This window comes from Ovis aries, chromosome 10, assembly GCF_016772045.2.
Source record: "Ovis aries strain OAR_USU_Benz2616 breed Rambouillet chromosome 10, ARS-UI_Ramb_v3.0, whole genome shotgun sequence".
Lineage (NCBI taxonomy): Eukaryota > Metazoa > Chordata > Mammalia > Artiodactyla > Bovidae > Ovis > Ovis aries.
This window is the reverse complement of record NC_056063.1, coordinates 84,678,343-84,691,930: the sequence shown is the minus strand read 5'-3', so window position 1 is coordinate 84,691,930 and position 13,588 is coordinate 84,678,343. Positions and strand designations below refer to the sequence as shown.

The following is a 13,588-nucleotide window of genomic DNA, read 5'->3' as shown; positions in this document are numbered from 1 at the left end:
TATAGAAGTTCTTAAACTGTCACTTAACCTGCCAGAAAATTGAAAATTAGTGGCATGTTTAGATGTTTTTGTTCATTGAGTGAGCTATGATTTTCCATCATCAGGAGAACTTGCAGGACACACAGAAGCCTCTATCCGAGTGCAAACCCGGGCAGGGGTCATGGTGTGGGGGCTGGGATAGGGCCAGGGACACACAGCAACCTGTCCTCACTCTGAAGGTGACAGAGTCAAGCTTTAATGTCATGCCTTGCTTCAGCAGTGCAGGACACTGGGGTAAAATTTAACATCATCAAGCAAGTCACAACCTTAGACTGTTTCTGTACTGTTGTGTGAATTCCTGTGAACGTGAATTAATCCTCAGGTTTCATTATACAGAAAAATACCTTGTCATTGCCTGTTCCCGTGTGGCCAAATGTTTTGTGACTGACTTTTTTTTCCCATAAGACATCCCCTCTTAACGGATGTCTGTATATGCAGATTATGGGTTTTGACAGTGGATCCTTGGACACCACAGTCACTAATTGCTGAACCCAGAGGACACTTCAGGACGTGCTCGTGGCTCAGGACTGCGCGCGTGGGATCTTGGGGTTCGTGGTCTTCTGCGGCCTGCCTGTGCTGCTCTGTGGCATCTTGCAGAAATGCTGTGTGATCCAGGCGTTGCTAAGGAACCACAGCCCTGCTCCCACCCCTGTGTGGGCTCCCCCGCCTTGGAGGAGGCACGGTGAGGAGCCTCCGGTGACGCTGTCAATGTCATCCTGGGAGCTTCCGTAATTCACACGCTTCATCAATTGCTTTTCTTTAAAAAAAAAAAAGGCTTGAAGTTTTCTGTTTTTTAACACTTTGTTGGGAACACTTGAACGTTCCTTTCTGACGGACTTTTTCGAGGGTCATGATTTTTAAAACTGTTCTCCAAACCTAGTCTTAAACTGAGAGCAGTCCAGTGCTATTGGTATTTTGCGCGTGGCATATTTGTCAGCTGAAGCTTTTTTCATTTGGTTCCCCTACACTAGTGAAATTTCTTAAGTGTTTCCTATCTTACCGGGCAAATGCAACTGGTAATGTTTTATTTTTAAATCACTTATGCACAGTTTTTTGCCTTGCAAAAGAAACTGGTTTGTGTAAAGAAAAGAAGCTAAATAAATCCTGTAAAATGGTAGCAGCAAGGAAGCGTTTTATAGTCTCTCCTGCCTTCTGGTTCTGAATTTTGGTGACAGGTGTATTTCTTAATGCAGATATGAAAAACAGTAGCTCCGTATCGAACACACTGACAAACGGCTGTGTCGCCAATGGACACTCGGACTTCCCCTCCTCGGCGCAGCCCGGTGGGATGGAGAGCAGGAGTGGTCAGTGCCCGGCAGGCCTTAACGGAGTCGGCGCTGGCCTGGTTCCAGGGCCGCCTTTCCCGAGCGGCCAGGGCTCCGCCGGCGTTAAGGGGACTGAGGAGCCGGAAAGGAGCCCTCACGTCAGCCCGGAGACGTGCGGCTCTCTGCACCTCGACGGGAGCCCGAGCAGCTGCGTGGCCAGCAGGCCGTCCTGGGCGGAGGAGCGCCTGCGCTACGGACACTACCACGGCTTTGGGGACACGGCCGAGAGCGTCCCCGAGCTCAGCAGCGCGCTGGAGCACGCCGGCCCCGCGCCGGCGGAGCAGGGCTCCTAGGGCCGCGGGCCCCCGCCGCCGGGCTAGGGTGAGCCGTGCGGCGGCGCGTGCTTTCGCTCTCTGCAGGAGCGCGCTCCGAGCGGCAGGCCGCCTCGAGCCCCGGCGCGAGCGCAGGCGGGGCTTACCCAGCGCACGGCTGTCTCCGCGGGGCAGGGGGCCTCTTTCCGGACGCGCTTTCAGAACTTACGTTTTCTGCTGCCAATCTCGATATTCTCTTCTGAATACTGTCACCTTAAATTGCCATTTCCCCTTCTGTCGAATTCAATCTTATCTGATGAAGGACCGGAGACAGTTGAGTGAGGTGCCTGGTAAACCCGCCCCTTGGCACGTGGGCATCACTTGGAAGAGCTTGCTGTTCCTCTTCCCTGTGGAATTTTTGACAGAAGACAACTATGCCCCAGGCAGGGCACAGCCTTACACGGATTTCCTGCAGCGATTTGTACGAGAAAAGAGCGTTTGTCTTTTTCATGGAACCTTTGCTGCCTGCCACGTGGTCAAGATCTTCCTCGTCCACACGCACAGCGGCCTGAGGACGCCCGCGGTGCCTCCTTGAAAGGTGGCGCTCGCTGCCCTGTTTCCACCGGAGGCGCGTGCGGCCTGGGCCTGACTGCCGACCTGCCGAGTTTTCACCCGGGTTTCCTACTCGGGCCTGAGGATTTCTACCACAGACAACGGTTTCCTCTGTATGCAGTGGGAGTTACTCTTTGTAGGGACTGTCAGGTCAACATACCTAACTGACCCTTTCGACCTATTCTTTCTCTTCTCCTTGCTTTTGTTTCTTGGGGTTTTCTGCTTTAAAATATATACCACAATGTTTTTGAATCTCTCTTAATAAAGCTGCGTTGTTTATGGTTTTATAGAAATTAGCTTTTATTTACACAGCTAGTGGTTACACTGTGCGGCTGTTGTCGTGAATTTTTACTTTTCTGATTTTTGTGATAAAAAATTGGTGAAGATAGAAGATGTGTCAGATGAACAAAACCAATGTTCTCCGAGTGTTACTAACATTTTGTTTTTAAGCTGTCCTTTACAGATTGAATAAAAAACTCTCACACGTGCTGTGCTTCTGGGTGTGCTTGCGGTGTGGGGGCGGTGGGGCCTGTGGCGGGAGCGGTCACCTGGCCTTCTGCGTGTGAGCCGTGCTCCCTCTTCCGATTGCCCGCGGAGCACGCCCGCAGAGCACGCGTTAGCACCTCCGGCTTGCTCACCTGCTTTTGGCTTATGGGCACGTTGGGTCTCTCTCGGGAGGCGCGGGGTCTCTTGGGAGGAGGGTGGGGGGTGTTAGGAATTGCTGTCAGCTGACAATACTTCCCTGCACGATTATCTTCAAAAAGAACCACAGCCATAGCTTCTTCAGCTTCTTTGAGCCAGCACATATTAATACATGGAAGCCTTTTAAATATATAAATCTTAGTTAACGCGTGGAAACAGAATAGCCACTCTGGCATGCCTAGACTGACTGACTGAAGTCGCCCAGTCGTGTCCGACTCTGTGACCCCATAGACTGTAGCCCACCAGGCTCCTCTGTCCATGGGATTCTCCAGGCAATAGTACTGGAGTGGATTGCCATTTTCTTCTCCAGGGGATCTTCCCAACCCAGGGCTCGAACCCGGGTCTCCCGCGCTGTAGACAGACGCTTCACCAGCTGGGCCGCCAGGGAAGGCCTCTGGCGTGCCTCGTGTGTCACTGAAAGCGTTCAGTGCTCTGTGCATTATGGAAAAACCCTCGGCCCCTGTTTGGAGCATCACGGGAGTTACTGTGTGCTGAGATGGAGCCCAGGACGCGTGCCTTCTCCCTGCCACCTTCTCCCGTGCGGGCGCCTGCCATCACGCCCGAACCCCGCTGACCTCGGAAGCCATGTTCAGGGACTGATCCCAAAGTCGCCAGAGGCCGAGTTCCAGGAGAGGGGAAACCTGGTGCCGTTCGTCCCCTCAACTCCCTGTGTGAGCTGTACCTTAAAGAATCGCAAAGGCTTCTCGGCGAACTGTTGATGACAGTTACTGGAAAGCATTCACCGAATCTGCTACAGGTCAGGACATCTGGTTCGTCCTGGATTGGACGCAAGTGGACTGGTTCTTGGAGGTGAGAATGCTGCATAGAGGCGCTGCTTGAGCAGCCTCTGCACTCCCTGGGTGATTAATGCATTGTGGTTCAAAGTCATGATGCTGGGATTGTTACACTGAAATTCTGTTTTGCCTGGAATCGGCTTCAGAGTAATATAGAAGGGGAAGAATTTTTACAATTAGGACTTTTAAGAAGAAAACGAATGTTCTCATTAATACATTTTTTTTTATTAATGTGGATGTCATTTTTACATTCACCAAAAATAAGCTCAAATTTTTGCTCTGCTTAACTCACCAAAATTAAGCTCATGCTGAACAGTCACCGGTTCTCAGTGTTTGGTCTGAAGCGCCTTATCGGCCCTTGTATTAAATACCCAGTGGCAAGCAGCTGGAAAATGAAAGAAGTCCATTTACAGTAACATCAAAACGCTAAGCTTCCTGGGAATGCCTTTAAAGGTGGGGTATGCGGCTAGGCAGGCATCACGGGGCCACGGGGAGGGGGTGAGATGACAGCAACCTCGAGCAGAGTGAAGGGCCGGGGTGACCCGGGCAGCCGCGGCCGGCGGCGGGAGTGCAGCGGGAGGCAGCGGGGACGGGCAGAGGGAGGGACTGCGGAGGGGGCGAGACTGCGTGATCCGAAGGGTGTGAGAGCGCCCGCCCCGAGGGTCTGGGAGGGACCCCGCCGCAGAGAGGGCGCCCCGCGTGTGCTCCAGTGACACGTGGGGCCGCAGAGGCCGAGCGCGGAGGGCGGCAGAGGCGCCGGCCGCCGAGTCCAAGGGGCCGTCACACTTTTCCGCTGAGGACGCAGCGCCCTGAGCAGGCAGGGCAGAAAGAGGCCCTCCGCGCAGGGAGCCCGCTGCGGGGCCCCGGCTTCCCTCCACGGCAGGGGAGAGCGCGAGAGGGCGGCCCCCAGGCTCTTCGCCCCGCTGCCGGCTCCCTAGAAGTCCCCTGACCGTCTCTGACACTGTCCGCACCCCGACACGTCCAAAGATGTTCATTGTAACAGCGCGCAGTCAGAGGCGACCGCTGTGACCGTGAATCGCGACCCTGCACGGCCATCCGTGGACACGAGCCAGGGCTTCACGAGGGGTGGGGGGCCCGTCAGGCGTGACCTGGACAGCAGGGACCAGTGCAGGGTGGCGCGTACTTGGTGCGTACAGCGCGGGTGCGTGTGTGCACGTTCAGAAGGCGCAACCCAGCCCCGCGAGCTGTCGGCGGATGCACGCACACGTGCGAGAAAGGAGTGGACCACAGGCTCGGGAGTGACGTCCACCCCCTCCCAGAGAGAACGCCGGAGGGACGAAGGGCTGGCGGGGGCGATGGGGAGCGCACCAAGGAGACAGCTGCCTTTTCATTTCATTGCTGTTGTTCTTTTGTTTGTTTAGGAAGATCTGAAACAAAGACATTTAAATTAAAATGTTCTAAGGATAAAATAAGACATCAGATTAGAGCAATTTAGCTGGGTTACCCTAAGCCCACTGCCCAAGCTTTCTACCTACCGCCCCCTCCCGGGTACCTCCCTGAACGGCAAGACTCCGGTGCAGCTAGAAAGCTGGAAAAAATTTAGGTTTTTCTGGCTCGCCGTTTACCACCGCCACAGCGCTGTCACCGGTGAGTTCATCTCCAGTGTTTTCAGAAACAGCTACAAAAATGGCAGCAGACGCCTCAGCGAGCCGGTCCCGCCCCCTCCTGCTAAAAGACATCGTCTCATGCCTGACACTTGCTTTACGGCTTTCCTGACAGTTCCTGTAACTCAGAATAGCCTGAGCTGATTTTACCAGCAAAACAACATGGGCCCAGACATCAAACAACACCAACTCTCCAACTCACAGCAACAACACCACACGACTCTCTATTCCCGGTGCTTTGAACTCTGGGAAAAGAGGAGCCGTGAAAGGCCCCATGGCACAGGGCAGCTCTCAGCCCGCAGACCGACCCCCTGCCCAGGGCTGGAATCCCCCCCGTGGCCGGGGCTGCAGTGGGAGATGAGGCTGACGTCCCAGAAGAGGACAGAGCGTTGATCCACGTGTCAGCAATGGCCCCGTGCACCGCGGCCTTCGGTGGGCAGAGCTCAGGACCCTCGGGGTTGACGTGGAGGCAGGGGTCCCCTCTCGGGATGGTGGAGGCTGGCTGTAGGGACACGCAGATTGCGAGGCAGAGAAACCTCAGCTTTGTTGGAGGCAGCAGCTTCTCCCAGCAACGGGACCGGGAAGAGAACACGCCCGGCTGAGGGAACCGGGGGAACCTGGCCAGACCGTGCTGTGGGCGTGTCCAGCTGACAGCTCTCTCCTCTCGAACGTTCTCTGCCTGCCTCTCTTCTCTTAATGCAGCGGGCTTTTTGCGTCCTCACGGGCCCTGACCGACAAGCCCAGGAGGCCCTGCTCACCCGTGTTCCTTACCAACCTTCCAGAAACAGGAAAGGCCCTCCGAGCCGCCAGCCCAGCCTGTAGAACTAGCCCTTCCCAGTCCCAGGTGGAGCTTCTGCCCTGACCCACACGCAGCCGCCACCCGCGGTGGGTGGTGTGAGCCAGTCTCCCATTTGACCGGGGCCCGGAGGCCCCTGACAGAGGGCGGCCTTCCTGACCCCTCCCAGCGTGTCTCAGGGGCTCCCTGGGACAGGGGGCAAGCGGTCAGCCCCCCAGGCTCCAGCCAAGAGCAGCAGCAGGAAGAGGGAGGGGCCGCAGCAGAGAGGGGCCCCCTGAGCCATAGGAAACCGGTTGGCTCAGCGGAGAGACGTGCGCTCACAGAGGGGGCGGCGGACAGAGCGATAGGAGGTCACAGTCGGAGCCCGCAGTCGGCCCCCCTCACCCCCCCGGGGGTCAGGGAGGAAAGGCGCTGTCACAGGAGCCGCTCAAAACTTCATCTGTCCGGATGGCTTCTACGGACTGTGAGCTGAACGAAGCGCTCGCTGTACTCTCTGTTACCGTATGGAGGGCCTGCGTGCTAAGTCACTTCAGTCATGTTCGACCTTCTGTGACCCCACGGCCTGTAGCCCGCCAGGCTCCTCTGTCCATGGGGTTCTCCATCCTGGAGTGGGCTGCCATGCCCTCCTCCAGGGGATCTTCCTGACCCAGGGATCAAACCCACGCTTCCTGCATTGGCAGGCTGATGCTTTACCACTGAGCCACTTGGGAAGCCCAATTCAGTTCAGTTCAGTCGCTCAGTCGTGTCCGACTCTTTGCGACCCCATGAATCGCAGCACGCCAGGCCTCCCTGTTCATCACCAACTCCCAGAGTTCACTCAGACTCACGTCCATTTAGTCAGTGATGCTCTCCAGCCATCTCATCCTCTGTCGTCCCCTTTTCCTCCTATCCCCAATCCCTCCCAGCATCACAGTCTTCTCCAATGAGTCAACTCTTCTCATCAGGTGGCCAAAGTACTGGAATTTCAGCTTTAGCATCATTCCTTCCAAAGAAATCCCAGGGCTGATCTCCTTCAGAATGGACTGGTTGGATCTCCTTGCAGTCCAAGGGACTCTCAAGAGTCTTCTCCGACACCACAGTTCAAAAGCATCAATTCAAAGCCCTCCTGAGGGCCCCCTCCTGGGACACATGAACCAAGCCCACACCCTTCAGATGGGAAGAGAGACTAGCCCGGACCCGTGGCCCAAGCCATCCCCAGGTGTCCCTGTGAACGCAGTAGATACGAAAGCAGATCCGGGTGTGACTGTGCATGCACCCCAGCGTGCACACACACACGCACACACACACGTCCCCGGCAAGGGGGTGCAGATGCCAGCAGGGAAGACCAGGCGGCTCACACAGGCCCCAGGAGGGGACCGCGGATGTAGTATCTCCAGGCTCTGGGTATACACGACCCACTTAACCTGGAAAAGGAAGAGGGGTTAAATTCTGTGATACTCGTGGGGAAGGGGAGGGGTTGGAGGAGGCCGTGAAGATAAGCAAGGCCAGTCTGTGCCCAGAGCGTCTGCAGGTACCGGGTTCGTGTTTGCTGTTGAAAATTGAGTGACGCTGGTAATGCGCTTGTCGCAAAGACTGACATCTCAGAAAGAGGCTGAGAGCTCCTCCTTCCTCCCTGAACATAATGAGGGCTCACCTGCTGATGAAAAAAATGTATACAATCAAGTCACAGGAGAGATCTCTCTGCAAAAGAAGCTGAGAACCGGCACAGAGAAAGGGGGAACAAGACGACAGAGAAATTAGCGTTTCATAGGACGTCTGGGACCCGATGGAGCCAAGTTTAACTTTGCTTCCAGCATCGCAGGGTCACGGACAGGCCCCTCCATGGGGTGCGGGGCGCCTCGCTCCTGATTAACCAACAGCGCCCCCGGAAAGCCTTCGGGAATGGCCATCTCTGATTTACCCCAGATGCCCACCATGGTCCTGTCTGCCTTTAATTTCACCATCTGATTCAAATTACTTGAGATTGAGCAAGTTGGCTCCTTGACTGGGTGGGGATTTTTAAAGCCGGAATGGGGATATTTAAAGTATCTGAGGCTGGTTTTGAAACTGGAGAGGGAGTAGTTGCTTCGCCTTGAGAGAGGCTCCCCATGGCAAAGCAGTTAGAAACGCAGTTAAAACGAATGGGAAACGCAGCTTTGGCTGAGTGTTGATTCGCCTGAGTTACACGTGTTGCCACATGGAAGTCATCACCCGGGCCCTCCTTCCCTGCCTTTAATTTCTGAACGTGAAGCACACAAACTCGCCTCAGAAAGTTATTTATGGAGTGTGACAGAATGTATCTGCCAAATTCAGGAGTGCTTCTGCAAAGTGGCGAGACGGCTCAGCCCATCAGTCTGCATAATGAATAAAGATATGCAGATTTAAGAGTCAAAACAGTGCCTGTCAGACTTGTTCAAATGAGAAGATGAGGAATAATGGACCCTGGTCAGGGGGCGGCTGGAGCAGCCGCAGTGCGTAAGCTGCCTCCGTCTCAGGGTCCCCAGAATCCATGTCTTAAAGCTTCAGTATGCTTTTCTGGGACAAAACATTTTCAACTGAATTTAAACAAGGACTTGACCATAGTTCGAAGCCAGTTTTAATACAGAGAGATCTCAGTTACAATCTTTTTATAAGCGTAAGTGAAGTCGCTCAGTCGTGTCCGACTCTTTGCAACCCGTGGACTGTAGCCCACCAAGCTCCTCCGTCCATGGGATTCTCCAGGCAAGAATACTGGAGTGGGCTGCTATTTCCTTCTCCAGGGGATCTTCCCGACCCAGGGATCAAACCCAGGCCTCCTGCATTGCAGGCAGACACTTTAACCTCTGAGCCACCAGGGACGGTCGTCTAAATTATTTTCCCTGTGACTGTGTGCTCTATGCAGGGTTGTGCTGGATTGCCTTTTTTGTTGATTTATATCAGCTTTTGTACCAACCTTCTATGTATGGCACGTCTTTCTGGCCCTTCTGTCACTTGGTTCTTAACTTTGCTCTGGTGTCTTTAAACTATAGACGGTTTTTGCCAAATTTGTCCTCCTGTTCGAAAGCTTCTGAATTTCAGTTCTTAGAGAAAGTTGCTTTCCCAACCACAGGATTTCAAGAATACTGTGCTGCGTGTGCCTTTAATGCTTTTATGATCTTGTTTTTCTATGTTGTTCTTCAGTTCAGCTCAGTCGCTCAGTCATGTCCGACTCTGCGACCCTGTGAACCGCAGCACGCCAGGCCTCCCTGTCCATCACCAACTCCCAGAGCTTGCTCGAACTCATGTCCATCGATTTGGTGATGCCATCCAACCATCTCATCCTCTGTCGTCCCCTTCTCCTCCTGCCCTCAATCTTTCCCAGCATCAGGGTCTTTTCAAATGAGTCAGCTCTTCGCATCAGGTGGCCAAACTATTGGAGTTTCAGCTTCAACATCAGTCCTTCCGGTGAACACCCAGGACTGGTCTCCTTTAGGATGGACTGGTTGGATAGCCCTGCAGTTGTTCTTAATCCAGTTGAAATTTATTTTTGCAGATGGGATGAGACCAGCATCAACTTCTGTTTTCTCCTACGTAACCAGGTACCATCCCGCAAAGGTTTACGGAGTGGCTTTCTTTCCCGTGGGTTTCAAATGTGACCTTCTCTGAGAGTAAGTTCCGGTGCTTGGAAAGGCACCCGGGTCTGTCCTGCCCTCTGGCCTTTAGACGGGTTCGTGCCACTTCCCACTGTTTCCTCTCTATTCTTCACCACTTCTGCTCTTGATCCTCTTACGCACTTCTTTTTCCTGCCACACATTAGAATTGAGTGATCAGCTGCGTTGCATCTCTGTGATAACTGGAAAAGAAATGGCATTTTCACGTTACTGTCATTCCGTTCAGAACGTATGGCTTCAGTTTGGGTCTGCGGTAATGCTAATTATTCCTAAGTATGTAAACTACAGACTCAGACACACAAACCACATCAATAGATACTCGCTATGCTTATCCTTGGGTGTTTCTTGGTTTTTGCTGCCGTTACCAATGGGATTTCTTCCTATTCATTTGCCAACAATAATGTCAATATGAAAGGGTTTTGTTGCATAAATTTGCCTCGTGTCCAGTCATCTTGCTGAAGTTTCCCGGTCCCATACTTTTCTTTGACAGTATTCTTATCCTCCGTTCTCTTGCTTTGCTGCTTTGATTGAAACGTCTGAGGTGATGTTACATAAACGGGCTTCTCTCGCCATCGGTGTTTCCTCATTTAAGATTATGTTTGCTGCTGCTTTCCGGAAGATACTCTTCTTATAGTCTTTAAGTTCTGTTTTATTTCTGTTGACGCCTGCCTTGTGAGTAGGAAATATGAGGTTACCAGATACGTTTTGGGCGTGCGGTGATCAGATCCCAGGACTGTTCTGGAAGGTGGAGTGTGCTGAGTGGCCTTGACGGGTCCTCAGTGAGAAAGCTGCCTGCACGCTCTGGACCAGAGTGTGCGCTCTGAGCATGTCTCGGCTGGGTGCAGCCTGCTCACGGCTCCCTGGGTATGTCCCGAGGAAGGAACGTTCCTACGGGGTAGGCGTGGTGGGAACCTTCATTAGGCTGTTTGTGAAGGTTTTGTGACATGATTGGTGCCCTATTCTTCTCTGTTCTGGAACAGTGTGTGTGAGGAGGGGCTGCGTGAGTGTTCCCTGGATATCAGGGGAAGTCAGTGGGGAAGCTGTCTGGCTCTGGCAGCTCTTCACCCTCATCTGATGGAGCGTCTTTGCTGTGCGCGTCACGGGGTCACAGGGCTCTCAGGCTGCCCGCTCGGGCTCACTCCCACCCCGAGGATGAGTCTCCACAGAGTCGTTAATTTCATCCACATTGGCGGAAGCTATCCAGACAGAGATTACAGCTCTCTTCATCTCTCGCCTCTCTGCACACGTTTCTCAATTGGACTGTGTGTATTCCCTCTGTTTTCCTAACAGTCAGGCTTGCCAGGAACCTCTCCTTCCTAATATACATATTTTAAATAGCCAGCTCAAGTATTTCTATTAGTTCAGACACTTTTGACACTGTTAATTCTATCACTCTTAGCCTATCCTTTATTCTCTTTTCTTCATTCTTTTTCCAGTTTCTTGTACTGAATGCTTAGCTTGTTCATTTCAAACTTTTCTGCTCAACAGTGAGATTATGGGTAAAGCTTCAAAATCTCTGTTTATAACATTAGCTTCATCTTAAAGGTTTTAAGATGAAATATACTCAACTTGAGGCTTCCCTGGTAGCTCAGCTGGTAAAGAATCCACCTGCAATGCAGGAGACCCCTGTTCGATCCCTGGGTTGGGAAGAACCCCTGGAGGAGGGCATGGCAACTCACTCCAGTATTCTTGCCTGGAGAATCCCAGGGACAGAGGAGCCTGGCGGGCTACAGGCCATACGGTGGCTAAGAGTTAGACACGACTGAAGCAAGTAAGCACACACACACGTACTGACCTCATAGATTTCTATATAACTAGTCACTTATAAGCTATTTGCCTTTGATCTGGGAATCACTTTTTAAAGTGTTTTTCTGACTCACACATGTAGAGAACATTCTTGTGGTTGTCAAGGCAGAGGAGAGGTAAGGGAGGGAAGTATTTGGAGTTTAGGGTTAGCAGATATAAGCTATCATATATAAGATGGGTAAACAAGGCCCTACATACACAGGGAACTATATTCAAAATGTGTTTGTTTTTTTTTTTTTCAAATTTCCAAGTAGATAATTGTTTTGGCTTCTTATTATTAATTTCCAGGTTAGTGTGACCTGTAAGAACTCTAGTTTTCACAATTTATGAAAAAGTCCTTTGATATCAAAGAAATTAGGAAATTTCTATTTTCACAAGAAGAGAGTCTCTCACCCACACACCCCCCCACTGATTCCTGTTTGCATCTTGAATGTCTGTTTATTTCCTCCTTAACTGGTCAGATTCTGAGAGAGGGGTGTTACGGCTTCCTGCTGGAACAAAGATTTACAAATTCTCCCTGGATTTTCGGTGTCTTAGCCTGATGTGTGTGGTTTGGAGCACAGACTCCTCTTTTATCCCCTGGAGAGGGTGGTCTGGTGGGTCAGAGGGGGAGCAGAAAGACGGTAGCGCAGGCTCTGGAGACCCACGCAGCCTGGGTCTTCCTCCACAGCCTCAGTCTTCCCAGCTGGGAAATGGGGAAACAGCCTCTGCTTCACCAACTGGTGAGGATTTAATTGGTTAAGGCCTGGAACAGACTTCAAGGGCACTTGGCTCCGGGAAAGATGTTAGGTATGTTATATATAAGGTGACGAAGTGCCACAGACCTGGACGCTTAGACAACAGCAGGCTCGTCTCCATTCTGGAGCCCAGATGTCTGACAGGAAGGTGCCCGAGGGCTGGTGCCTGTGGGGGCTGAGGGGAGGCCCTGTCCTCGGCTTGTGAACCTCTGCCCTCACCCTCACGGCGTTCTCCCTGGGCGTGTGCACCTGTCTCTGGGTCCAACTCTGCCCTTTTTATAAGAACACAGAGATCTGGGATCGCGGCCCACCCGGTGAGCTCAGGCTAGCTTGGGTCTCTCCGAAGACGATTTCCAAATCAGGTCCCGTGAGCAACTGGAGGGGCTTGGAGCCCCAGGCTCTTCCCGGGGGACCATCCCACGGGCACGTGAGGGTAGCAGCCGCCCGTGAAGGCGCGGGGCTTTGGGTCTGAGACTCCGCAAGACCCAGGAGGGCAGAGCCTGAGACGTGCTCAGCTGGTGGTGGTGGGAAGGGTGACCTCACCCAGCGAGGCATGAGGGGAGAGCAGAGAGGGGAGACATCTCTGTGTGAAGGGTGTGGGAAGAAGGGCACCCGAGCAGAGAAGACGTGGGCAGAGGTGTCGGAGGGGCGAGCAGGCAGCAAGCCTGCAGGAAGGAGGGTGGAAGGAGGGTGCTGCGTCAGAAGCGGGCACGCAAGCCTCGAGCCGGGGCACAGAGGGGCAGGGGCCCCACGTGACATCACGACAGACCGCAAGGCTGCGGAGCGCAGGGTCAGCTCCCCTTAAGCTGCCTGCACTCGGGGCGGGGCGCCTCGGCGGGGAGGACCGCATACCCGCTGCAGGGGCCCTTCAGGACGGGAGGGGCGCGGCCGGGTCTGCCTGAGGGGAGGGGGCGGTGGGGGGTGGACCCCGCCACAGGGGACTGAAGGGACAGCAGCTGACCAGGTCTTACCCATCGGGGAGTGCTGCTGGTGGGGGTCACTCAGCCGTGTCCGACTCTGCGACCCCACGGGCTCCTCTGTCCCCGGGACTCCCGGGGTAGAACGCTGGGGGCGGGGGGAGCCGGTTCCTTCTCCAGCGGATCTTCCCCCACCCAGGGCTCGAACCTGGGTCTCCCGCATCGCAGGCGGGCTCTTTACCTGATGAGCCGTCAGGGAAGACACGCGAGGAAAGCCCAACCTGAAGGGAAGCTCAGATTCAGGACGTGTCAGTGAAGGCGCCCTGCTCCGTGGTAGAGAAACAGCAGAGACTGCAGCCGTGGAGACGGCCAGAGA

The 13,588-nt window shown here is 53.7% G+C and overlaps 2 protein-coding genes across 3 annotated transcripts in view; one reads left to right on the top strand and one right to left on the bottom strand.

Moving 5' to 3' along the window:
• The window catches only part of ANKRD10 (ankyrin repeat domain 10), a 31,580-nt gene extending 28,866 nt beyond the window's left edge, over positions 1–2,714 (top strand). For both annotated transcript variants that reach the window (XM_042255068.1, XM_027973795.2), the window contains one exon: positions 1,233–2,714. In XM_042255068.1, coding sequence (XP_042111002.1) covers positions 1,233–1,657 — 425 coding nt within the window. In that variant the 3' untranslated portion in view covers positions 1,658–2,714. The remainder of the gene's footprint in view (positions 1–1,232) is intronic.
• A 1,212-nt stretch (positions 2,715–3,926) lies between these two features.
• Positions 3,927–8,634, bottom strand: LOC121820487 (uncharacterized). Its single transcript, XM_042255128.1, has 3 exons — positions 8,565–8,634; positions 5,551–6,065; positions 3,927–5,111 (listed from the first exon to the last, which is right to left on the bottom strand). The coding sequence occupies exons 1-3, from the start codon at positions 8,632–8,634 to the stop codon at positions 4,902–4,904; spliced, it is 795 nt and encodes a 264-aa protein (XP_042111062.1). The 3' UTR covers positions 3,927–4,901.
• Positions 8,635–13,588: the final 4,954 nt, after the last annotated feature.